Source organism: Chlamydotis macqueenii, chromosome Z, assembly GCF_036417535.1.
Source record: "Chlamydotis macqueenii isolate bChlMac1 chromosome Z, bChlMac1.mat, whole genome shotgun sequence".
Taxonomy (NCBI): domain Eukaryota; kingdom Metazoa; phylum Chordata; class Aves; order Otidiformes; family Otididae; genus Chlamydotis; species Chlamydotis macqueenii.
In genome coordinates this window covers 36,799,370-36,825,435 of record NC_141593.1, presented here as the reverse complement: position 1 = coordinate 36,825,435, position 26,066 = coordinate 36,799,370, and the positions used below count along the sequence as shown (strand labels likewise).

The 26,066-nt window shown below is 40.1% G+C and overlaps 1 protein-coding gene across 1 annotated transcript in view; it reads left to right on the top strand.

Moving 5' to 3' along the window:
* RORB (RAR related orphan receptor B) overlaps nt 1-26,066 on the top strand; it is a 46,945-nt gene that overhangs the window by 17,542 nt on the left and 3,337 nt on the right. The window contains exons 4-8 of the mRNA XM_010115929.2: nt 1,787-2,188; nt 18,559-18,680; nt 19,955-20,087; nt 22,022-22,129; nt 23,260-23,370. Coding sequence (XP_010114231.2) covers nt 1,787-2,188; nt 18,559-18,680; nt 19,955-20,087; nt 22,022-22,129; nt 23,260-23,370 — 876 coding nt within the window. The remainder of the gene's footprint in view (nt 1-1,786; nt 2,189-18,558; nt 18,681-19,954; nt 20,088-22,021; nt 22,130-23,259; nt 23,371-26,066) is intronic.

The window sequence follows — 26,066 nt, the reverse complement described above, 5'->3', positions numbered from 1 at the left end:
GCATTTTAATGTGACTGACAGCACTGTCTTCCCAACCTATAATTCAGGAACCACTGCATACAGACAAAGGGAGTGATTCTTCTGACAGCACTGCTTTCTTCTCTCATTGTTTATGTAAGGATGTTTATACTTAGCAATATTAAGAGCTCTTGCAAGCTTAAAATAAGCTGTATGGATTTTTTTAACAGAGAAATTGAATGTGATTTTTACCTCTCAGCCATGTAACAGATTCATTTTTATCATGCAGAGGCAGGATGCTAATTGACAGCAGCTGGAGAATCCAATTAATGAATATATAATGAGAATAAACAGTATGTGTTTATTTTTATTACTGAGGCCCTAAATTTGAAGAAAATACACAGTTGTGTTTTTCAAAATACAGTCATTATATGTTGTCCATAAGGGTGTGCAGTGCACGGAGGACTGATTCCAGGGGCAGGCTGTGTTCGCGTGAGGTAGCTTCAGCCTGTGCGAAGGGCTGCAAATAAGCTGAAGTTGGCAATAAGAAAAAAAAAAAAAAAGACTTGTGCAAAAAAGTCCAAATAAATTGAAGAGGCTGCAATGTGTTTGATGTTCTAGTGCTCTCTTTTTGCATTACACTCTTCCTTTTCTGTTCTTTTTCCTGACTGAAGATTTTCACATTCATCCACATTTACCGGTCTTCTCAAGGGCTGTAGCTGAACTATGGGGTAGAAAAATGAGAGCCAAGCCCATCCTGTGCTCATAAATGTGATGATTCTGAATTGATCCCAATTGGAGCTGGACTGGAAATACTCAGCGTTGGAAAATACGTCTCATAATCTGATGAAATTAGTGTTTCTAGAGCAATGTCCTTGTATCTGTGCTCTGATAAATTCTGCTGAATGTATCCATCGTTTGTTTTAGAGCACAATTAACAACTGCGTCTGCTCTGAGATCCCAAGATCTAGCCCAGCAAAAAGCCAGAATTTACAGAGAGATGGGCTGAGGGGATGGGGGAAGATAATCAGCTGTGACCCACTGTATATTCAGGCTGTGGATTTACTACTTCTAGTTCCACAGCAATCAGCCTGTCATTTTTTAAAATTTCAATCTCAGTGTAATAAACTGTTCCTGGGGAGAGTGGTTTACACTGTGATGTTTTCTTCCCATTCTCATCAGAAGGAATGCATGGATTTGTGCATGGAGATTACGTAAAATGATTGTGTAAATCTCTGAGACTTTCCTCTGTGGAAAAGATGACGTTCATTTGTGCTGTTTACCTTCAAATCTGTTATTTTCCTCTAGGTTCTAACTCTGACCTCTAAATATATTTTTTTTTTAAAGTGAGAGGATAACACCCCATTGAAAGGATGTGATAATAAGGCTTTAGGGCTTGTTTTCATCCAGAGTACTAATCCTGTTAGTGCACTGTTTAAAGGTTTGTGGAAAGTTGGTAAATCACATGGGATATGAATCTACAGACTGTACATTTCATACAGCTTTGGGTTGTTGTTCAGTGAACACAGCGATATAAAAGGATGCATGGTCTTTTTAGCATTCGCAGTGGGAAATGAGTTGCTTGACTGAGGCCTTCCTGTCAAACAGGAGTCATTGTCCTCACCTTATAAATCCAAGCACACAATACTTTCTCCTTTCTGAGACGCATATGGTGTAAAGCTTTGCATCCTCTCTCATTTCCACAGAAAAAGACGAGTTCCCACAGCAAAAGTAACACTGAAAGTAAATATCAAAAGAGTGGTGGGGTCGAGGGGAATCAAGAAAAAATGAAAGACAACAATGGTTCACATTGTGCTTTCCTTTTCAGCTGTGAAGTTTGGAAGAATGTCCAAAAAGCAGAGGGATAGCTTGTATGCTGAAGTGCAGAAGCACCAGCAGCGACTGCAGGAACAGCGGCAGCAGCAGAGCGGTGAGGCAGAAGCCCTCGCCAGGGTTTACAGCAACAGCATCAGCAATGGCTTGAGCAACCTGAATAATGAAACTGGCAACACCTACTCAAATGGGCACGTCATCGACCTGCCGAAGTCTGAGGGTTATTATAACGTGGATTCTGCCCAGCCTTCCCCAGACCAGTCTGGGTTAGACATGACTGGAATCAAACAGATAAAGCAGGAACCTATCTATGACCTCACCTCTGTACCAAACTTGTTTACCTATAGCTCTTTCAACAATGGGCAGTTAGCTCCGGGGATATCCATGACTGAAATAGGTAAGGAAAATTCTTATTCCTCTAGTGCAGTGTGTGTATGTATAAGCTAGATTGCAACACTGTCTTTCTTTAAATATTACATATGCATTCCGTGCACAGGTATAAAATAATTACATGTTCACATACGTGTATATGTGCACACACATGCAGGGAGTAAGGGAAAGAAAATCAGTCTGGCAGTAATTGACACAATATTGAGGCAGTTCTGTTTTTACCAAAATCTGCAAATTATGCAGTTTCTAAAACTCAGCAGTTCATGTTCTGTTTATGAAATAGGAGCACCAAAGCAGGTGATGAATCAATCAAGACCAAGAGATAATTAGTAGCAGGGAGCTTGTTTCAAATGAGCTCATTACTAGCAGGGTTAAATGATCTCTTCAGCCAGACATCCATATTCTTGTCAACATCCAGAATCCCCATGGCAGCAAATTCTAGGGTATTTATTGTCAAAAAGCACCAGCTCACCACTTCTGGTGTGTGGATGTACATGCAGGGCAAGTTCACTGAATTTGTGAGGTGGACAAACTCTGAATGTAGTTGCGTGGGTGCCCCTGCTCCTCTGCTTGAATGCCTTGGAGAACCTGTCACTTGATTTCTTCTTTGAAAAGCAGCAAAGAGACCTCTCTGTGAGATAAGAAGGTTTGAAAGGCAACAGCTAAGAGTGATTCTTCTCTAAGGAGGATTTCTGTTCATCTAATGTCTTTAGTCATACCTCTTCAACGCAACTGGAAGTACTACTTTTATTATAAAGAAATAACATGAAAGAAGATTGACACGCTAATTAGGTACTTCCCACCTCAACTAGTAAAGTATGCTGAGTCAGTTGTGCTTGAGAGTATAATCAAAGGGTAACACTTTGTTAATGGAATTTAATTAAAAAGAAAGAAGAAGCAAAAAAAAAAAGATGGTATTCAAGAGCACCCATAACAAATTAATTAATGTCACATCATACAAACCCTCTGTAGTTCTGGCCTGGCCTTGCTGCCGCATGGGTGTACACTGAGATGTGTAAATTTATGTGTGTACTCAGATCTACTGAGAACCCTGGAAATGTGGCATGCACTTGATACATTTGGCAGAAAGGATGTATGTAGTAGTTACTGTCTTATAAGAGAAAAATGAAGATGCAGCTAGAATATGTAGCATGTTTTCTACACGTGGATGCTCATCTCCAGGAAGCTGTGTAACAAATTGTGTGCTTTAGTTGCAAATTGTGTCGGAAAAAGTTATCCTTTCCTGTCACTGTGTTTGGTGGGACACGTTTTGTTATCACATTTGGCCTAGGCTGCTGTCCAGTGAAGTGCTACACGCACAGCATAGCAGTGCAGAGGATTAGTGAGGAACATCTGCTCCAACTTCCCTCTTGGCTCTTGGGCCATATGAATGTTACTGGCTTGTGCAATCCTCAGTTCTGCAGCAGGGTGGTTTGCAGTACTCCAAGCCAGCAGAGAGACGATTTAAACAGTTGTAAGTGTTGTTTCCCTGCAGGACACTGTACCAAAGGGAAATGTTCCCAGAGAGACTCAAAGGAGGTACCAGAAACATGACAACTCTGATAGTCCATGAATTAGGGTTTGTGCTTACTTACAGAAGTGAGCCCAAAGAAAGAATATGGCCGTGGGACTATATCCTTAGTGGCTGAAGGATCCCACTGAAGTCAGTGAGATCTTTTGACTTGTGGAGCTTTAGAGAGTCATTTAATCTTTACCTCTTACGGGATCACTTAGAAATAATGCGTCATTCATAAATTTTCACCCTTTTTTTTGCTCTCTGAGCCCTAAGCCAGCCAGCCCTAAAACCACCCCACATTTCCCATTCTTTTGTCTTCTGTGTCATCTGGCCAGTGTTCCCCTTCTGGAGCACACAAAGCAGGAAAAACCCCAGAACACAGGGAGCAGGGCATAGCAAAATGCAGGTGCTGGGATTTACCTCTTTTCCTTTTGGAATTGGAACTGAGGCTCCTAAATTGCTAGGATTTTACCCAAGTACCACTGTATGTCATTTGTGGCACCTGCAGCAGAGAGGTAAAGGTGTTCATGGGAGATAATGTAGTACAACAGGTCAGCTGACACAACTGAGAAAATACAAGCGATACCATAAAATACTGGGATTAGTGCACAGGCAGTTTAAAAACAAATAGAAAATGCCTCTTAATGCTGCAGTGGATTTGGACCATCTGTAAAGCTGCAGTCTTGCAGTCAAAGCAGGAAGACTCTTAAGCACTGAGATGCATTGATTTCATATTACTGTGTGCTTAAATTTCACCGCAGCGTTTTATCTTACTCACTCCAGTGAGATTTAGAAGTAAGCCCAACCCGTGTTAAATGGAAGTTACTACCTTAACTGTTAGATGAAGTCGTAGAGAATAGACAGGAGATGGAAAAGCTATACTGCATTGGTCCTCGTGCCTGCCAGAAGTTTCTTCATACTGCTTTGTCTAATAATACACTGAACCGTTACTTTAAGTATCCCAGATCATGTTAGTTCTTTTCCTCACTGAAGACTTTCTACCAGATTCAGATTTCCAATCTTAGTTTTCTTCTGGTCTTTATATTCTTCAAATGCATGTATTTTTTTAAGTGCAACCTCACTTGCCACTTGCCTGATCTTGAGTGCAACCGTCTTAATTTTTTCCTCATAAGTGAATGTGTGAGACTCCTTCCATTCTTGAGCTCCTAAAAGTTGCTGTAGGCTCTCCAAGGGACAGACTTCTTCACAGGCAGCCCAGAATCAAAATAGTCTTTGCAGCTTCTGCATCACATGCCAACCAATATCCAGTTCACTTACTTATTCCTTGTTATTGCTTTGCTTGTTTCTCACTCGCTTCTCTCCTGTGTAGGGCAATTTTTATTAAGCTGTCTCTGACCACACATTTCCAAATCTGAATCTCATTTTCTCTTTCCTATTTTTCTAACCTTTTCAGTTGTGTTACATTATGTCTCAGTCCTCATTGAAGCTTTGTGACTTCTTTCAATTTGGAATTATGTCTTCATTTAATTAGCATGCTGTGAACCCTCTCTTTCAGATTATTAATGAAAATGTTAAATGCTTGTAAAACAAGTTCTAGCAATGGTCCCTCCTGCACCTGACTAAACAACTTGCTGCAATTGCATAAATTGCTTTAGTATTTACTTTTTGCTTGCTATGCAACAGTAAGGTTCTCTGAAAAATCCAAGTAACAAGTCTTCACTTCCCTGTCAGTTTGATTCAGTTATAAAAATAATATTTTCTAAGATAGTGTATGGCGTAACTTACAGATCATATACATTCTTTTCTTCACATATTAGTTTTCTAATTCCACCTAAAAGGAATCTAAATGGTCAGGCCTACTTTTATCTTTAACAGTTCTGTGCTTTAATTTGAGTGGGAAAATGCTCTTTTTCTTGAACATGCCCATCTACAGTAGACTTTATGGTGGAAATAGAAACTGTTCAACCTAACAGTTTTGAAATTCAAAATTTTTACACAGCAAATATTTCAACACATAGTATTAGAATGACACTGCAAGCAAAATGTGGTTTATCCTACATTGCATGCTCACCAGTATCTCTAAATACTGCACCAGGAAATAGGTGTAGAGGAAAGAGGTGCTGACAAATGGAAGTTATATAGGGCTCCTTCACACGTGTTTAGCACTAGTATATTCCTCCAAATAAGTTGAACAGCCCAGGGTGCAAACACACATTGTCTGATCACTATGAGAAGCAGGATAGGTCATGTCTCCTACAGAAGAGAGGACTAAGTATAAGAAAGAGCAGTTTCAGATACAGACACAAATTTCTTATGTAACTGACAGAGCTTACGACGGAGAAAGGTTGGATAAAATGAGCTGGGCAGGCTGCTTCTCCACCTGCCCTGCCATCCACAAGTAATACGGCCCACATGTGTCCCACCAGCTAGCGATGCTGTCGGCATGGGAGATACCCATGGCCAGAGGACACGTGCTGCCAGGGACCTGGCCACTCAGCCCTGTTTCGCCCTGACCACTGTGCCATCTGCACGTCTGGGCAGGCAGAAACATCTGGGAAGGCACAGATCCCTCATGCTGCAGTGGAAGCTCAAACTCCAAGGTGAAATGTGCTCATGGTGTCGAAAGCAAGAATTTGGTCATTTGCAGAATGGCTTTTTCCTCACAGAGAGAGTCGCAGAGGTCAGCTGGTGCCTGGGAAATCCTAAACGGAGAAGGGAGCTCCATTTCCTGACCCAGTAGCCCCACAGAGGGATGGCAACACTTGCTACCAAATGTGATTTTAAATTAGAAGGTATTAAAGTCTTGGTTTTAGACTTGGTCAAATTAAAGACCATCTTGTTTAAATATATGTGCATAATCTTTTCTGTCACTGAGCTGAACCTTGCATTTTCCTCACAAAATACATGTCTCAGATCTTGGTCTGTAAAACTTAATGGAAAGGTTTCCCTGCCTTGACTGCAGCTGAGATTACCAGCCTATGATTTCCTAAAGATGAGGAAAAATTATCAGCAAACACTGTTGCAGAGAAAACCATTTAGTTATGGGTTCACTCTAGGTCAAATTTAAGAGTGCCCTATAGCTGTGTGTATTTAGGTAGTCAATAAGGCACCACTGGTGCATACAGGAGGTCACATAGCTCAGCCTCTATAATTATAGAAAAAAGTGTTGTTTGTGTGTATTTACATGGCATTTCTTCAATATTGTTGCTATTTGAAGGTACCCAGTGGCTTGGAGAGCTCACATTTCTGTCAAAATTAAAGTCAAATAGTACACAAGGTTGATTGGCTCAGGCTGGATCTTCCTTTTCCCCAGCCCCTCTAACCCTGGTCTGCTGTCTGGGTCTGAAAGTGGGCGATGGCTCCCTAGGGCAGCTGCATGGTGAGAACTAGGGGAGGCATCACCTGCCCTGCTCGCCAAATCCACCATAGCGCACAGCTCTTTTGACCCTGACCCACTGACTGGAAAGTGACAGTAAAGCAAAACCTTCAAGGTGTTTCAAAGACTGGCTCAGAATGGGAATGTAAAAGAAAAGCTCCCTTGGTAGCTGCACACGGCACCCTGTGCATGTGTAAGCCTTCATTTAGCTGGGTTCATACGTTCATCCCAGGACCTACAAATTTATATACTGTAAAGTTATTAAATTTCCATTGCTGCAATATCGTACAAGCAGGAGCTTGGCGTTTAGTTCATTCACTGTCTCATCATGAGAGGAGATCTTCAACTGGAAACATTCTCGACTCCTCTGCTAAGGAAATATTTGAAAGCCAGTCCCACACCTTTCTGCTTTCAGTAGAAATCTTCCCATTAGCTTTAGAAGAATTTAGCTTATTCCTCCATGGCTGTACTGTTTGTGGATGTCCACAGCACTGTATGTTGCATAGGCAAGACACATCAGACTGATGTCCTACAAAGTATGCTGTGCCGTTCTGTTAGAGGCTGCAAAAGCACTTCTCCAACGTGATAAGTGTTTTTTATTACCATTCTTTTAGCTCCCCTGTGTGTATCTCCAGGATTTGTTCCTGTCTTCATGCACAGCTTACTGAACATGTTTTGGTCAGTTAGGTGTTATTTGAAGGGACACTGTAAGGATCAGCACACTCAAAATGCAATGAACTCCAACGAAACCCCATCCCTCAGGTGACATCCACAGCCTCTGTGTGGACGTTCCCTTTACAGGGCCACCGCCCGCCACACAGTGAAGCAGAAATGATGGGTTTGTGACTCCAGTCCTGTGTAATGTTTTCTCACCTCTTTTCCTAAGCCGTAGTTTCATATCCCTCCTACCAAGGTGACAGCGGAAATTTCGCAGGGCAGGTGTCCGCAGCCGTGTTTCAGCGGAGCCACGTTGCCATCTAGCGAGCAATTAAAAATGTGCAGCGTGTGCACTTCTGCGCGGATACCCCGGGGGCACTGTGTACCTTACCGTCATTGCCTATTTAAAGGTGACAATCAGAATAAATTAATATTTCAGCTCTGTACTCTTTTCAGTTCATGTGACAAAGCTTAGAACTTCTTCTGCCTTTTTTTTTTCTTAACTAATTAATTTTTTCCCCTTTTCGTACACTCAAAGAAGAGAACCGAGAATTGCAAGATTTAAAACTAATTTGGCAGTGATGCCCAGTTAGGAAAACACTTTAACTTCATAAAAATGGCTAGAGAAGTGGAGGAATAAATTAAGAGTTAGAGCATTATGATGCTGAAGCATTCTAGTTGAATTGATGCTGAAGTGAAGGGTGGTTTTTTATAATTGTAGATTCTGATTTTTAAGCATATATTTGGAAATAAATTTAACCAATACAATCAACAAATAATTTGGCAGAAATATTGGGGAAAATATAATAATTTTGAAAGTTTGTAAAATTTTATCGTTCTGGTTTTTCCCACCTCCAAAGTAGTAATCTCTGTTTATTTGTAAGTTTAGACCAAAACCAGTTTAATTACAGTTTTACATAAAGGCTTTAATGAGTTTGGGTTGTCCAGCCCACTAGTTAAAGTGATCCAAACTTTCATAAATAAATGATTACGTTGTTGTATTTTACTAAGTGCATATTTTAGCACTTACTGATTTAAGAATACTTCAGGAGAGCAGAGATTGTGTTATAACTCTTGATGTAGATTTCAAAAACAAAGACTGTTTTCTAGAAGATACTGTATTGACACACCAGTTTTTTCCCCCTGTGATTTTCAAATTACCGAGCATGCACTGCCTCACAATTACTGCAGTGGACTTTGGATCCGTCACGTGTTGGTTCTGGCAGTCCTGCTTGACTATGCTTAACACAAATTAGAGCACTTCAATAAGAACAATGCAGTGTGCCTTTTTACTAACTCTAGTTCAGATTTATACAGTAAAGCAGTTAGTCTAAAATTATTTGAGAATGCAGTAGATAGCCTAAAAGTATACTTCAGATTGGGTTTTCCTGCAAATTGTAAAACTTTTTGGCTATTTCTGAAGGCAATTTGACTTCTCTTTCAGTTAAGTCAATTCATATGCCAGATGCAGGCCAACTAGTAACATCACAACAATTTTACCAATGGTGGCCATTGGTAGCATTCCTAGCTGGGAATACCATGCACTGTAGATGCTGCAGAAAGTGCCATTTTAAATATTGCCCTTTATGTTTATTGTGGGGTTAAGTGTTGCAAGTGGAAATGCAATCAAGAGTTCTTTTCACAGAGAGGTAAAGTTTAATTACTTCTGACATACGATGCATGTTTTCAAGAAATTAAGTTTTTTTACTGACTGCAGCACCCAAGAAAATGATGTCTTGTCTTAATTGTGGTTATGACTATTGGAACAATATAAGCAGCTGGATTAAGCAATTAAATTAATAAAATCAGTGACATTTTTTAACTGAGACTGAGGATAGGGAGCCTTTTGTGATCTTTTGTTCTGTTTTATTTACTTTTCGGATTGTTTTACAAGTGAATTTAAAAGATGCATTAAATGGTATTAAAAGCAATCTTATCTTTAACTTTATTTCTAGAGCATGATAATATAGGTCTTTAAAGTGGGTACGTTTTTAATCCATTAAAGCAAGTATATAAAATTCCTCTTTTTCACAAAAGATGTGAATATTTTCTTGCATAACCAAACTTGACAAAATATGTTCATTCTATTGAGACTCCAAAAAGCAGTTAGAAAGCAACCATTTGTAGCAGTCAAAATATGTAAAATACTGTGTCATACATCCCATATATTACCATATATCATGACAATCTTCTCAGGAATAGCACTGTGCTGTGAATATTGTCAGATTAGAAATCACACAAAAAGATCAATGTGAAGCTAATGGTGTAACGAGGACGGAGGCGTGCTGTTGCTGCCAGTCACAGGAATAGCTGTTTGGCTGATTTCCTGTCGTACGCCTCAGAGCAGCAACGTCAATAGCAGAAGAAGTGATAACTGGCTTTCTGCAAGAAACCATCAAGAAAGAGAAGGGTGCCAGAGCATGGAGGGCCTGGGACAAATGAAGAGTATTGTCTTTCAGGGTTGTCTCTCACACAAAACCTGCAAGGAGGCAAATGTAGCACTGTGGGATGAGAATCAAGAGGGCAAGGCAGGGATGATTTAGGAATCACTGTAGTATATGGAAGTGGCATACTATCTGCAAAAACTGGTGTGGTTTGAATTCGTAGTGATCTGTTGCTTACTTCCTCAACTGAGCAGCCCCTTTATCTCAGTGTCAATGCTCCTTCTCCCTAATGTTTGTACGTGTTGTCTCTGGGCAGTCAGCACCGACAATACGCATACTCACCTCGTGCTTTCTGAGAGCCTAATCTGGGGTCCATACTGTATTTCTTAGTCGTCCTGGGTAACATTGTGCGATCGTTCTTCAGTCCTCAGGCACAAGGAAGCCAATAGAAGTTTGGTTTTACAAATATTTTTCTTTCCCAGTGCACATGCAACATCCGAAGTTTGACTTCCCAAGGCCATAGTTCACTTTTTCACACTACGTGCCTTCTGTCTGGCAGATTTAATCACTCACTTCATGCTTTTCACTACTTTCCACCTTATTCTTGAGAATAATGTAATTCTGCTTGTTATGCAGTTTGTGATGTTGTTCCCGGCTCTATAGGTAATGATGTCTTTCTTCAGTCCATTCAGTTTTGGTATTTCACAGAATAGCAACAATTCTTTTATACAAGAGTGAAAAGATATGAGAAAAAGTTGGAGCAAAACGCACAGGTGAGGAACATGGATGTGTTTAGTGGAGAAATGCAATGCAACAAGACATAGGGCTCAAACAAATGCTGAAACTGATGATCAGAGCACAGGTTTTGTAGTGCAGCAGTCTTGCAGGGATGAAAGTCACGTGTAAATTGGAATAGTTAAAGCAAGACATTAAGGCATGGAGCGCTGTCTTGTGTTACTATTTGACTGCATGAACATTTTTTCTCTTGATCAGTGAAATCTCTGGCATTGCTTTTGATACCCAGATTGTTTCACATTGTGACACTATATGCTGACACCACTTTGCTCCAACTCAGTTGCCACACTACAGGAAAACAGAACCATCGTAGAATGTTTTGTCATTGCTTTTTAAAGCATTCTATACCTAGATTGCTTTAAATCTTTATAAAAAGCTAAATATAAGCCTCTGACAATGAAAGTGCTAAAATGTATGTCCAACTTCTCCCAGCCTTTTGCAGACTGTGACAGGGCAAACCCTTCCCACCATAGGTTAAAATCCTTAATATTCCAATTGTTCCGTGCATATTTCTAGGTTTCATAGTGAACACTGTCTGCTCAAAGCAACTTTTGTTTAATTGTAAATGAAAACGTGTTCTTGTTTCAGAACAGTCCCTATTTCGGTATAAGGATCTCTTTGTGTGAGCTATACTGGAAGAAGTTAGGAAACAGCTCATCCCAATAAATTTGTGATAATTATATGGTGCCTGTAGAGTCCATGTCCCGTAAGCTCTAGCTGTTGCCTTGGTTAGTGCTTTTGCTGCCAGCTAAATGATTTCTAATTAGTACAAAATACACGGTTTTTACTAAATTGGCTGAGACCCAGGAAAAGTATTATTAAGTGGAGACCTTTAAGCATTTTTAAAGATCCTCTAGGATTTAACAGAATTCTGGGTCCATCCTCTAGGTTCCTCCAGATTAGGACTTCGTTCAACTATATTGTCATTTCTTGTAATTTGTTAGCATTTTTTGAAAAGCAAATGAAGCACTGATTTATTTTGAAGGGACAGAGAGGAAATACAGAATTCACACACATAACAGTGCCTCAACGTGCAATCTGTTCCTGACAGTAAGCGTTCAGTAACTTGAACACAGGGGAGGGTTATTCCTGAACTAAATTCCAACGCTTCTAGTTTCATATGAGTGTTTTAGTGTTTCATATCATCTTCTTTGGCTGCATATTGTTTAGTGTTACAAATTTATTAAACAAATGTGGGTTATCAAACTTGCTAGTCTATCTATAACAGGTTTTGAAAGGGAACTCTTTTGTACATTATGACATTGAGAACGCCAGGAACAGATGAAAAGTGGGATGAGCTTTTTGCAACCACTTTTAGGAAGCAGCATTCATGCTTTTCTGTGAAAAAAAAAAAGTTCAGAGTTTTCAGCCAGTTCATTTAAAAAAATTTGGGACCCATTACTCATGTTTGACAGCAACCACAAGACATATTTTTGCTTTATTCCCTGCATCACTGCTTCTACTACTGTCTAAGAATTTCTTGAGGTAATCTGTGTGTAATGAAACCAGTTTGCAAAGTCATAATACTCATAATCATTTTGCAGTCATAATACTCTTGATTTAGGGTACAGAAGAGTTGATCTGCTACTAGCTTGACATTATTTTGGGTCCTGGAATGGAAATTTTATTTAGAATGTCTGGTTGGACTTTTGATAGTTGTACAAACTAAGATGCATGCTTGCAGCAGCCATCCAAAGCTGTGGTGTTATTGCAGCATTAATTCAAATGGATCCCTGCGAGAGCTCAACTTAGGATATAAGCTGAGATGAGCTCTTAGCTACTCAACTGGATCCTAAGGGTAAGTGGCAAATTAAAAATTCTTTATTCATTTTAATTGAGGATGATTATCAGTGTTTTAGGAGGCACACTTCAAAGTTCTTCAGCTCCCAGTGCAAAAGAAGGGAATGCTCTGAAAAACTAGACTCTCTCCTGAGAAAAGAGAGACAAATGAAAGAACTAAAGAGCCTGTAGGAAACAGACGTTGCCGAGTACTGTGGATAATTTGCACTTAGCAGGCCAAATTCACAACCGATGAGTGTTGTGTGCAGTCCATGGAGTTATTACACCCATCCCCACCAGCATTGTACTTGACCCCAAGTTGGAGATTTTCCTCAGTATTGTAGTTTGACATCTCTGAATATTACAAGGAAATGTGTGAAAAAGGCAGAACTGACTCATCAGCTGTTGAGAGACCTCTGCAGGTCTGTGCTGTGCTGATTTATATTATCTAGGTTGCAATGTTCATTTTTCTGTATGTACTTAGGATTTAAGCAGCTGCTAACCCACGTTTGAGCTATCACAACCTTTGGAGAGTGCCTTTTGTGAGGTGTCTACTGAAATCTAAAATAAGAAATTGCAATAGGGGAAAAGAAAAAGGAAAAAAAAAAAAGAAGAGCCCAACAGAGTAGCTGAAACTGGAACTATAGAAGGTTATTTGCTGTTCTGGAAGTTGTGAGCCTAAGTCTCAAGTTTTTGAGAGAGGTGTATAGCTTATACACTGCTGCTTTTCCCTTGCGACATATTCTTTTGGCCTGTTTTGCTGATGGAATAGGGCTTTTGCAGTCTTGCTCTCTGCCCTGTCCTTCTGTCAGGACAGTCCAATACTTCTTTAGCTTCTGTGCAGCTTCAGTGAAGGGAAGAAATCTCAGACCCTTGGGTTCCACAGGCTCTGGAAAAGAGGCCTCTCAGCAGATGAAGGAGACAGACAACCTTAGGGAAAGGCAGAAGTTGTGACCCAGGCCTGTGTTCACCCCCAAAGGTGGTGGTTGCTGGCCGACTGGCCTGAGCAGACCAGCCCCTCATGCACATTCATGGTGCCTCTTCCCCAGCCAGACACGGAAGATGGGAGGTCAGAGAGGGAATGGCAAGCGATATTTGACACTTCTGTAGGAAACCAGGATGGGTTTGTTGCACTGATTGTGGTATAGCTTCACTGTTCACTGGGCCATCCTCACAGAATCAAGTCTTTTTGTTCCCTCTGTAGTTTTAGGTAGTCTAGGTCAAATTTAAAAGCTATTTCTTTTCCTAAATCGCCATTGCTTTCTCATGGTCCTCCTCATCCGTACCTTGTCTATGTACTGTATTCCACATCTCACCCTTCAGGTGCTGCTTCTCCTTGATAGCTTCACTTAATTCTGCTAGCACCAGTGAGGTCCCTCGTTATGCTTCAGGACAGTTCCCCTAAATACTTGCACGTGGCCTCTTTCAGGTATTGGCCTCAACAGTCTGATCTGTAACCACCGAGCCACAAGCCCAGAAGCGCATTCTGTAAATGTTTTTTTATTCCATACTCCCTTGCACATTGTATGGCCTTTGTTTCACCCACAGTACATGTACATCTTTCTGTTACTTTTTTGTAGCTCCATCTAGTCATAGGCATTGAGGCCATGGTGTCTGACAAGTTGCATGTCGCAGACCGTAAAATTCCATATAGGCAAACAGTATTTCTTTCAAGAAACCCATATATTTTTATCTGAATGAGAGCAAATCTTTTTGATAATCTTGTAGTATTTCTGATTTTTCAAGACCTTGTATTAGTTACAACTGTTGACTGTTTCCTTGATTATGTTGTTTCTGATTTCTCTGGGAGAAAATACTTTTTTCTGTACTTTTTTTTTTTTAATGAAACACAGCATTTATACAAAAATTATCTGCTTTCCTTGAAAAATTTCAAGGTACCAATACTAAGAAATCTTCAAATTTAGAACCAAGCTATCTAATGTAAATGCTTCCACGTCACAGTGCATCCCAGTTCAGACACTGGGAACATGTTATTTTCTGTAGGCCATGTTTCCCAGACAAAGTCAATCTGCCAGGATATGCTGTGGCTTTCAGATTCCTCGTGGTATCGTGTAATATCTAGTGATCGTGATGCATGGTAGGAGACGGAGCCTCAATATAATAAATCCAGTATATAGACAAAAGGGGATGAGTAAAGCACCTAGTCTGCATTTGTGTTTACACACTATGGCAGATAAGCTTTGCGAATCCTGCAGTAGTTATTATAATGCTGATAGTGTACTATCATGCAGGCTCAGTAATTCTTTCACTTGGAATTATTAATTTTCACTCAACAGTTGCAGCAGTCAGTACTTGTATAATAAAATGTTGCAGACTTTGATTTCGGTTTCAAAACCTGTTATAGATAGACTAGCAAGAGCATCATCTCTTTTGTTTTGCTTTACATAAAGCAAACCTTGCAAACCTGCTGTAACTTATGTAAAGTGGAGGCTGACAACATTTGAAATAGGAATACACTGAGGTCACAAAAAGGGAATTGTCTTTCAGAGTCCTTGCAGCCCATCCAAACAGGATTCTTAATTGTGCCCGTGCAGCTTCCCAGTGTAAGGGGACCCTTGAAATCTCTGGCTCAAAATTTTTTAAAACAACGTAAACAAAAGTCAAGACTTGATGCATGGAGTGACTGTGGTGGATTCTTCTAGCCTGGAGAACAGGAGGGACGTAGCTGTGGAGCATTACCCCAGCAGGGTACCTCCATAGGGTTGAGGCTGCAGCCTCTGCTCCAAGGCATTAGCTCTCCTCCTGCTGTGTGAGGCTGTTTGCTTTCTGTCCTCATTGGCCCCTTCTTTCTAGTTCTACTGAAATAATTGATCCATTGAACTCAGTTGCCAGCAGTGCTTCAGAGCTGCCAGGTCTCACAGCTATGTATTGTACTTTGGGTGCAGCACCATGCCTGTGCCATGTGACAGGACAGGCTTGCATTAGATGTCACTACGTTATTGCCAGTGGTTTAGGAACTTCTTTCTGCATGGAATTTGCCAAGATATGTACTGATTCCAACTTTATTAGCAAAAAGATGCTAAACTCTGCAAATGTCAGGAAAAAAGGCTGTGGTCTTCAAAGTCCTTTGAGACTAATGTTCTTTGCTCTGCCCACATTGGATCTTTTGTTGCTGGACCATCTGAGAAGTTTAGACAAGCTTATAATTCTTTTACTTTTTGCATCGTACCAGCTCTGCATACCCAGTCAGTGCTGTATTTGTGTAAAGCTCCTTCCAGGGACACCAGCACTGAGTGTAAGCAAGCGGCCTCCTCTGCTGCTTGTGCTGAATGAGCAGTCCTCTCCTCCCCTGAGACCTAGAGTAGCCTCTGCGTCACACACTCAGCCTTGCCTAGCCTGCGGCACAAGAGTTTCAAGTCTGTCTTGCACCTGATTCCTCTTTGGATGTCGGGATTTGGAGCTGCTGCTTGCTGCGATTGCCCTAGGCCTTCACAAACCTAAATGGGTTTTAGTGTCAGCCCAACATAAGCACAAGCAGATAAGGAAAGGATATGTGAGGGTAAAACACAGGATGCCAACCCTGCAAAACCATGGAAGAGTTTGTCAGCTCTTTGGTCCTAAGGTAAATACGTAAACGGTAGGAAAAGGACTGGTGCTGAAGGTCTTTGCAATAGTGTAGAACTGCTAATCGAGTGCATTTTGAGGTCAGTGACATTAAAAGGTCTTATTTTCAGATTGTTGGCATCACGTCGCCTTATCTGATTCAAAATCTGTCTATGCAGTAGTATTAAAGTATTTGAGGTATTTGTTGTGAGCATTTTTTTGCGTTAAGAGTGTGAATAGTTCCAGCTTTTGTAACAAATGGTGAGGCTAAGAGAGCTGGGCTAGGAAGCACAAGAGAGAAAAAGACCAGACAGTGAGTGCAGAGAGCAAAATCTGTCACCATTCAGGCTGCAGAATTGTAATACAAGTTGAAATCATACCTCTTTTGCTGGTGTTTTAGATACAAGGTCTCGATGTTGCTCTAACCATACCTCAGTGCTGTGTGGTTAAATCCTTCCAGGAACATGAGTGACAAAACCTATAGCTTGAGCTTAACTTCTGCAGTTAGGTTTACTGTGGTTAAGGATGTTTCCAGAAAGATGATGTTGTTAAAACTGTACTTTAAATAAAACAATGTGGCGGTAAACATATGAAATTTTATATTTCTAAAAAAGGTGGATTTTGCTTGATTTTCTTGGTTAAAGAAATGCGAATAAACTTTTGCTGACCCTATTAAAAAAAATCTGTTTAAATGTATCATCCCTTTTTTTCCAACATGCTCATTTATTTTTAAGGTTTTTACTATGAAACACAATAGCTTACCATCATGGGTTAAGACTTGCATCCGGCCTTCCGTAAAAGAACGATGGATAGATCCCTTTACTTACTAATATACACTTTTAGTTATCTTTATGCCTGAGTCAATTCTTCCATCAAAACCTAAAGATAGTGTTGACCTTTAAAGGCATACCTGCAAAGATTGAATTGAGCAGGTTTTATTGTTCCTACAGAAACCTGGAACTCTTTTGTGTTTCTTCAGCGCCTTTCCACTGAGTCTCAGCTTATTAGCTGTGACAGTAGCACAGGCATCTCTCCTTTAAATAACACTCCTATAGCAAGCATTGCAGGGAGCATATAGATGTTTACATTCATTTTTCAGCTTTCCTTCTTGCTGGTGTTTTTAAATTCAGTCAACATTTGGCCAAAGAAACAGTCTTGTTTTGGGACTCCAAGCACCAGATCCACCCACTGTATGCAAACTGTTGAGGATGTGAATGAGTAAAAGATGACATTCCTAGTTCTCTACTTCCCATGCTCAGATTTGGCTAATGCATTGTCAATGTCCTTTCGTTTTTGACAAACGTTTTCTGCAAAATGCCAGTTCTGCCACAAGGGCTTCAGCTCAGTTCTGTGACTTTGACTTTGTTCCATTGTTTAAAAGGTATTCAGCTAAAGCAATGTCTTTAGGCTGAAGCAGTGAGCTTCATTAGACATACAGGTCTCAAAGCTGCAAAATAAGAAATCACCACATTTCTATAGCATGTTTTATCAAAACATTTGAACTTTCAGTGCTGATGAATTCGTGCTGGAAGTTTTTGTGAAAATCTTTTTAATCCACTCAAGTGACTTTTAGGGCAAATATCTTTAAAATACTTCCCTGAGAAGTTTACTCTTAGTTTCAGTGGGATGTCAGGCCAGTACTGAATGCTTCCCTTTCCCCTTGCATCCTGCATTCCATGTTACCTAGTAGTTTCTAAGGCTGAAATTTCAGAATAACTTTAAGGCAACTTAATCCTGTATGTAAGATCTATTCCCCCCATCTCTCCTTCTAATACCCAGGATACAAGTTCTAGCTTTCAGCCCATGCTAGCGCCAGTCTACATGTTTGTGTTCATCAAGCTTAATGAGAAATTGATCCAGCTGAAAAATTAACTTGAGAAAAAAGAGAGGAGACTTGTTTCCTGGTTCTGTGATACGAGTCACCCCAAGGTAATGCAAATGCCCATGTCAGGATTGAGCAGTCAGAGCTGGGCAGCGGCACAGGCTTGGGGCAGACGGAAGTGATCAAGTAACCAGAGTCTCCAAATGACATTTTTTAAAACACAGAGGAAAAAAAGTTCACTTCCAGAATGAAAGAGTCTGAATAGTTTCACAAGATTCATTGTTATTTTCATGTGCAGGTTCACTATTTACCAAGCATCATTTGGCTTTTTGTTGAATACTAAAACATTTTGCAACAGTCATCTTCAGAAATTTAAAAAAAAAAAAATGAGAAAGGTAGCAGTGGAAAGAAAATATTTTTTTTAAAATCTGCATTTTCCAACAACTTTAACATTTTCAACATTTTGCTATTGCAAATCACTGTTCACTGTTTCATACAAGCTATTTTTTATTCCTCTTGGCAGATCGAATTGCACAGAATATCATTAAATCTCATTTGGAGACATGTCAATATACAATGGAGGAACTACACCAGCTAGCGTGGCAGACCCACACATATGAAGAAATTAAGGTTTACCAGAGCAAGGTACAGTCCTGTAATATGCTTTTTCTTCTGCTCCCTATGGTTTGAAATTGTTAACAGTGTAATGTATTTGGCAAGGATATGCTGATGAGTTTCATATAGGTCAAAATAGATTTTTAAATATCTTTGAGGAGCTGGTTAGTGAAAGCAAAGGAGTGACAATTCATAAAAAGAAGCAGCAGCTTTCCAGCATGTTGGGATGTTTGCTAATGATGAAGCTTAGACATGGTTATGGAATCCAACTTTTCATGGTTTCCTTGTTATCATGGGTCTAAACATCATGCAGAAATACAGTTGACTTTAATGAGACCAGAATTGGATCCTTTGTTGTAATGATTTTAAGCAAATAAGACAACCTAACTTTGTTTCCTTATGATTTTGAATACACATCCCCTTTCAATCTGAATAACAAATAACTGTCACTTACAGACAATAGATAATGACAAACTGAAAGTTTCTTCAAAACTGGGTGGAAAAATTATCTCATTACACTGCATTTTTGTTCTACCTCTGTGATTCTCAGGCCAAGTTCAGACTATTTGCCACTGACACCTCTTCAGATGTAGTCCAGTCAGCAGAAATCTGAGTGCTTCTTGGACTGGCATGACGAGCAATGATTCCTCAGTCAGATTTCTGTTAGCACATTAGCTGATCACACAAGAGACAGAAGAAACTCCAGCTTGTTCATTGGAAGCTGAGGGGCTATACAGTACTAGCAGGAATAAAAACACATCACAACTTGCAAAGCTGTAGCATGCAAATCAAGAGCATCCGTTTACATTTGCACAGCTGTATGTGCAAGGAAAGTTATTGTCAAGGAAACAAAATTTTGATGCAATCAGTGTTCGGATTGCAATGATGCTTTAATTATATATTTTTTTAAGTTTCAAACCAGCAAAAATATTCTGTTGCATATCTTAATAGCACTGTGCCAATTTTCCCTGAAAAGTACTCTGGGATGTTTACATTGTTCATGCCACTGTTTGTCTGGCTTGCACAAAAGCCGTCATTAGAATCCCGTTTTAACATTAGACAGTGCATCCTCCCCCTTTGAGGACGCAGTGCCAGAGTTTAGATCACTCGAGCAATCAGCTTTTGAAAAAAGCCTTCTAACAAAAAAGCGTTGGGCACCTTGGAGAGATGGTGCTCACTCTGCCTGGGGATGGGGGCAGAGTCTGAGTCGTCCACCTTTCTGCAAGGCCACTTGGAGCTCTTAATGCACGGATGAACCTCCCTGCTCACCGCTTTTTTTTTCCCCATGATTGTTTTCCCGGAAGACCAGAGAAGCTCTGTGGCAGCAGTGTGCCATTCAGATCACCCACGCTATCCAGTACGTGGTGGAGTTTGCGAAGCGCATAACAGGCTTCATGGAGCTCTGCCAGAATGACCAAATTCTCCTCCTTAAGTCAGGTGAGTAAACCTCAGAGGCTTGAGACTGCTTTGGCACCCAGCACATTAGAAATCTGTTCTTTTATCTTGTTCTGCAAATAATTTTAATTTTGAAGCCTTAACTTCAGTCTGTTTCATTAGCTACACTAACCCTTCCATATTTTTCCACATTAATCGTCTTACTGCCTTCTGATCACCTTCCCTCTACAGTTGGTTGTGGCTGTTAAGTGCACGCAGGCACACGATCATTACAGAAACTGCAGTCTCCAACCTGACATGTGGTGGAAGGACCCTGCAAATTGAGCTGGTCGAATCAGTCATCTGCCACCCTGTAAAATCCCCACTTGTCATTACTGAAACGAAGGCAGGCTCACCGGGGCCTGCCTCTGTGGTCATCTCTAATCTTTTTAATGAGACTACAGAAATACCCTCCAGCCAGTGCACAGGAGGGAAAATCCCTGCTGGCGCCAGTTGGTTTCAGAATAAATGAGAGCGGATTACAGCGGTGTGCTCCATCCATGCTCTCCATGTGTGCCTGGGTGTGCACGTGTGTACACAAGGGCAAGGGGGAAAAGGGTTTCCTTCCCTGTCACGGGACTCGGTAATTTCTGTCCTCCGGAAGAATCATGACAAGATTTATTGTGACTATGTAGTAACACCACCAAACTCAAGGCAAAATGGTATGACCAAGTGAACCACGAGTGGTAATTAACTGCATTTACCCTGTCATATCAGTTTCTTCCTCCCTCCGTGTGTAAAAGGCAGGATGCTGTGTGAGGCGGCTCGTTAAAGCGTAAGAAGTGCTGCCTATTTCAAGAGAGAGCTCCTCATTAAGACTGAAAGCCAGTGTGCTTCAGCACTCTGTACGGAGAGGGCTGTGGCTCGACCTGGAGCTGGACCGAGAGGGTGGGCACACGTGTGAAGTGAAGGGATATAGAGATCCTAGGAGACCACAGGCAACCTCCCAGAAAAAATGGAGTTGTGGCATAAGAACTGTTTTTTAGAATCTCCTACTAATTTCAAAAATTCTGCAGATGCCGGTGCACCCCAAGTAATTTTCTTCGTTTGACTGGCAAAGCTAACAGCACAACTGCACCTTCAGGAAAAGATACAGTTGTATTTTACTGTACTGTCAGACAACTCTGTTTAGCTTCAGCATGTATAAATATGTCACATTTTATTTTTTGTTTTGCTGTTAATGCTGAGCAGGAGTTAGAAAATCCAACCTTTTCACTCAAAACCATGTCTTCAAAAGAATCCTCAAATTCAGAGGTCCTTTACAGGAGATTTGGATTTAGTTAAGGGATGCTTAAAATTTTTCTCTTCATTTTTCCAAATCATTATTTTTGCAGTTAGGAAATAATAAGAAAAGTAAGGGGGGAAAAAAAAAAAAAAAGGATTCCTTTGACTATTCCCCAACCTGAAAGAAAAACAAGGGAAACAAAAGTAAAACCCAGAGGTGTTCGTGATAGTACTTTAACTTTTATTTTCCTCTCTAAAAACACTTTATCGTGTTCTCCCCCTTCAGTCAAATGAAGCTGGGATTTATATACACGTTGAAAGAAGTTGCTTTTTTATATTTAAAAGGTTTAATTATTTAAAAGGTGTTTCAATAAATGCCTAATTTTCGAGATAAAATACTTCATCTTGAACATATTTGCCCAGGTCTAAATTCAAATTAAGTCCAGGTTGCGAATTTGCTGCAATGGGGCAAAAATCAACCTAAAGAAAAGATTGTTAGGCTGAACAAGAAATTACCCCTTTCTATACTCAATGCAGACAGAAATATTTTTTTCTCTCATTCAGAAACATACTATCTAGATGCCTTCAAAGAGTGTCTATCCCTGCTGATGTTTCTAATGGCTGATATCTTCCTAAATATTTTCTTGATATTTCCTGTATTGTGATGTTTTGCAGTAATGTGTGGTGCTTTTGATCTTTTTTGTGTCTGGTAGGCTGCTTGGAAGTGGTTTTGGTGAGAATGTGCCGTGCCTTCAACCCACTCAACAATACTGTTCTGTTTGAAGGAAAGTATGGAGGGATGCAAATGTTTAAAGCCTTGGGTATGTTGATCTTCTTCTTTTCAACTAATTACATTAAGTCACATAGTGACAGATTTGTCTTTCTGAAAATAGTGACCTACAATTAAAATCTCCAGTAAATTTTGAATCCCCAAGCCTCCAGGTCTCTAGGCTGGAACTGGAAGAGAAAAAAGGCGATTCCACTAGCTGCTAGCAGTGGTAGATGTTTTTTTCTCTATTAAAAAAAGAGCAGCATGAAGGTTTTTCAGGTAGATTTCTTACTCTGCCATCTGAAGTTTTGATAAAACATGAGTTTATGGCAGGAGCCAAGCAGTTTATCTTCACCATTGAGCTAGGCTTGATATATCAAATCACTACCACTAATTGTGTCCTGCAGAAGGCAATTTTAGCCCCAGCAATGACAGAACTAAAATGACAAACTACTACAAAATATAGACAACTACTTACCTAAAATACTGTTTTGCATAAAACTTTTAAGCTCATTTAGATTCATATATTGAAAAAATTACTTTGTTTCTTGACATGATATTGACTGCTATGTAAAGTGTTAGTAGCTAAATGAATGTCTTTTGCCCATCTATGAGAATGATATATTGTCTGAAATTTATTGAGAACCAAACTAAAAAAGAGATACTTGCTTCAGATGTCTGTATTTATCATATAGGTATATGTTTTTGTTATTTGCCTATGGATAAATGTAACACTACTTTGCAAGTTTAATACTTTTATGAATGTGCATTAGTTGATTTTTTTTGGTCTTTATGATGTTTTCACTAATTTTCATAAATATTTGTACTGTTAATAAAATTATATGTATGAAAGTGATTTAGAACTGGTCATTCATATCTCTTAGATTAATATTGGTTTAGAAATAGCATTTCTTTCTACGTTGGGAAAAGAAAACCCTTTTCTAAGATGTCTGCAATTTTTTTAGAGCTCATGCCCCTAATTCTTGATAATTTTTGTGCTTCATTGGTATTTTAGTGATACATTTTTGAAGTAGGTGGACTTTTAATAGCTGATGAAAGGCACTTGTTTTAGAAGTATAGATGCTCGCTCACAACTTTTGAACACCAGAACAATCTACTTTTCATGGCAGGTTAAAAAGCTGATAGATTTCTAGCACTGATTTTGTCCTCTGTGGTCTGCAGGTTCTGATGATCTGGTGAATGAAGCATTTGACTTTGCAAAGAATTTATGTTCCTTACAGCTGACTGAGGAGGAGATTGCCTTGTTTTCATCTGCTGTTCTGATATCACCAGGTAATTTTTTATTCCAAATACCACAATGATTTTTTTTTCACCCTTGTTCACCTCTATTTCTACCTACTTAAACAGCTGTTTAAGCTCTATTAAGCAGTATTAAGAAATGTATTAAGCAATGGAAGAATACCTGAGTTACCCAAGTATACCTTACTCTGTTTTTGGTAAACTGTCAGAATTACACATACTGGAAACATCCAAAGTGTAGGAGTAACAGACGTGGAACAGGATTGGGCAGACAAGCAGTGCAGGCTGGCATTCCTTCAGACCATGTACAGAGAAGCATTCAAGGAAGTGAGTTCTGGTGCCTTCTGTCGTTTCCAGGGAGCTCAAACCTCACAGCTTTGAGCAGGTTATATAGTCCTACCTATGATGGGCTTTTTCTGCATGTATAAGAACATAAGCAGTAAAAATCTGTATGAGGTGCTGCCTGAATTTAGTTCCAGGTGAGAGGTGGTGATTCCAGGGGCAACATGCTCTTTTTCATGTATTCACAGAATCATAGAGTAGTTAAGCACCTTCAAAGGTCATCTAGTCCAACCCCCCTGCAAGGAGCAGGGACATCTTCGACTAGATCAGGTTACTCATATACCATAACACTGCACAGGCAAGCATGCATTCAGTGAGTTCTGGCTGTCTGACCACAGAAAAGAAGGGTTTGTGATTGAACCCTTCCTGATCCCAGAAGGTGGATCTAGTAGATAAGCTCACAGTTTAGTGGGGGATTTTCAAACATGCCTCAGGGGAGGTAGACCCCCAGTTCTCACTAAGAGTAGCCTCTTGAAAGGCCTCTACACATAATCCCACCATAAATTATTTTTCCATCCTGTTCTGCTAAAGACTTCCTCTAGGTCACCTTGCCCTTTTGCACATCTGTGGTGCAGATTATGTTAGGCAGAATTAGACTAGCACAGATGGTGTCAACATGTTCATTCTCATCATTAATAATACCTACTGAAAGGACTCTGCTGCTTTTCTTTTCCCTTTGAGCAGTTCTTGCAGTCATCTGCTCAGAGGTGAAATGGTTGAGCTGGTGGCTTTTCATGATGTTAGGCCACGACGTTCCAGAAAGAACCTTCCAAACAGCCACCATTTCCACCTCAGTGTTGTCCCAGGGATGAGAGCTGCCTGTGGGCTGCCCCCTAGACACCCTGACTGCCTCTGAGACAGGGGACTTGCAGTGCCCTGATGGGTCCCTGTCCATCAGCCCTCTCTCAGTCTAAGAAGGCCACAGCTATCAGCACAACAGAGATATGCAGCCAGTGCTTTCTCCTGGTTTACATTAGTGGCCTGTTCACCAGGCCGACTCAGCGCAAAGACAACGTAGAAATTTTTGGGGGATCTGGGCTGTGAATTTCTCCAGTAACATGTTAACAAAGACTGCAGAAGATGGTTTCAGTGTTTCCAGCTGGCTTCACATTATGAAGCCAAGGGAAGCAGGAAGAGGGTGGTGTAATTACAAGGATTCTTGTAAGCAGGATCTGTATTTCTCTTTTGTAACAGCTAGAGGTATTTTTACTCTTAGTTTATTTTATTACAGTTAGGAACAGGAAAAGTAGGAGTTAGCTGAACATACAGAAACAATAAGATAATTTTGAAGCTGACATCAAAGCACTTTGGATCAGATGAAGGCATCTCATCTGTAGGAAGAAAGATGTTTGTAATGTAATGTAATGTATGTATGTATGTAATGTAATGTGAAGTTATGTAATTTCTAGGCAAACTGAAAAGAAGTCATGTTTTTGTCTCCCATGTAATCTTGGACAGGACAACAAGTATAGCCCTGTTCAACAAAATCTGGTTGCAGAAAGCTTCTAGCATCTCAGAGAGGCCTGTGCCTTAGGCCTGGGCAAAATCTATTGCATTAATGGAAAGTTTCCCATTTATTTTACTGGATTTTGGATCAAATAATTTATGAAATGTACTTAGTTGCAGGTAGGCATTAGATGGAAATCAAAATTCTGATGCAGTTCTACATATGTCCCTTTAGTTTGCAAAGCACAAAAATCTTCCATTCTGCCAGCATCTCATGTTGCCTGAGTATCCAGACTCGTTTCTACTTCTTGTACTTCTGTACTAAGTACTTGAAAAATCTAGCAGCTTAGCACTGGCTTTGAGCCAGCTGTATTGCAAGCATGTGTTGTAAAAGTTTTCCCATTAACTCTAGTAATGCATTTCAGTCCTGATATACATCAGTCCTGATACAGCCTGTCAGAGCTGGATGTCTCCTAAAGAGCAGCTTCTGTTTCTGCTAAGTACCACAGATAAGCAGAAGCAATTCCAAAGTTTTTTCCACTATAATCAAGCTTCAGGGTTGAAGGTGGTGCTATGAGATGAAATATTTTGATAATCCACAGTTCCCCAACATCCAACTTGGCTTTTTCATACTTGCAAGCAAGAGGGCATATAGACACACAGTGTCTTTTATTCCTTTAACCAAAACCAGGTAATGTTAAAGTGCTTGATGCATGCTGACTGCCTGTTTCTGTAGTCTGTAAGTATGTGTATCTTTAGTCATACAAGGTGCATTAAGAAAGAAATAAGGGACTGCAGCAGCATGTACATGAGTGAAAGCAATCTCTCTTCCATAAAAAGACCGCAAATTTGGATTGTGCAAATAATTCCCATTTCAGCAAGGCTACTAAGTTTGGAAGTGGGAAGGCAGGGAAAATCAGTAAAGGTTGAACTGACATTGA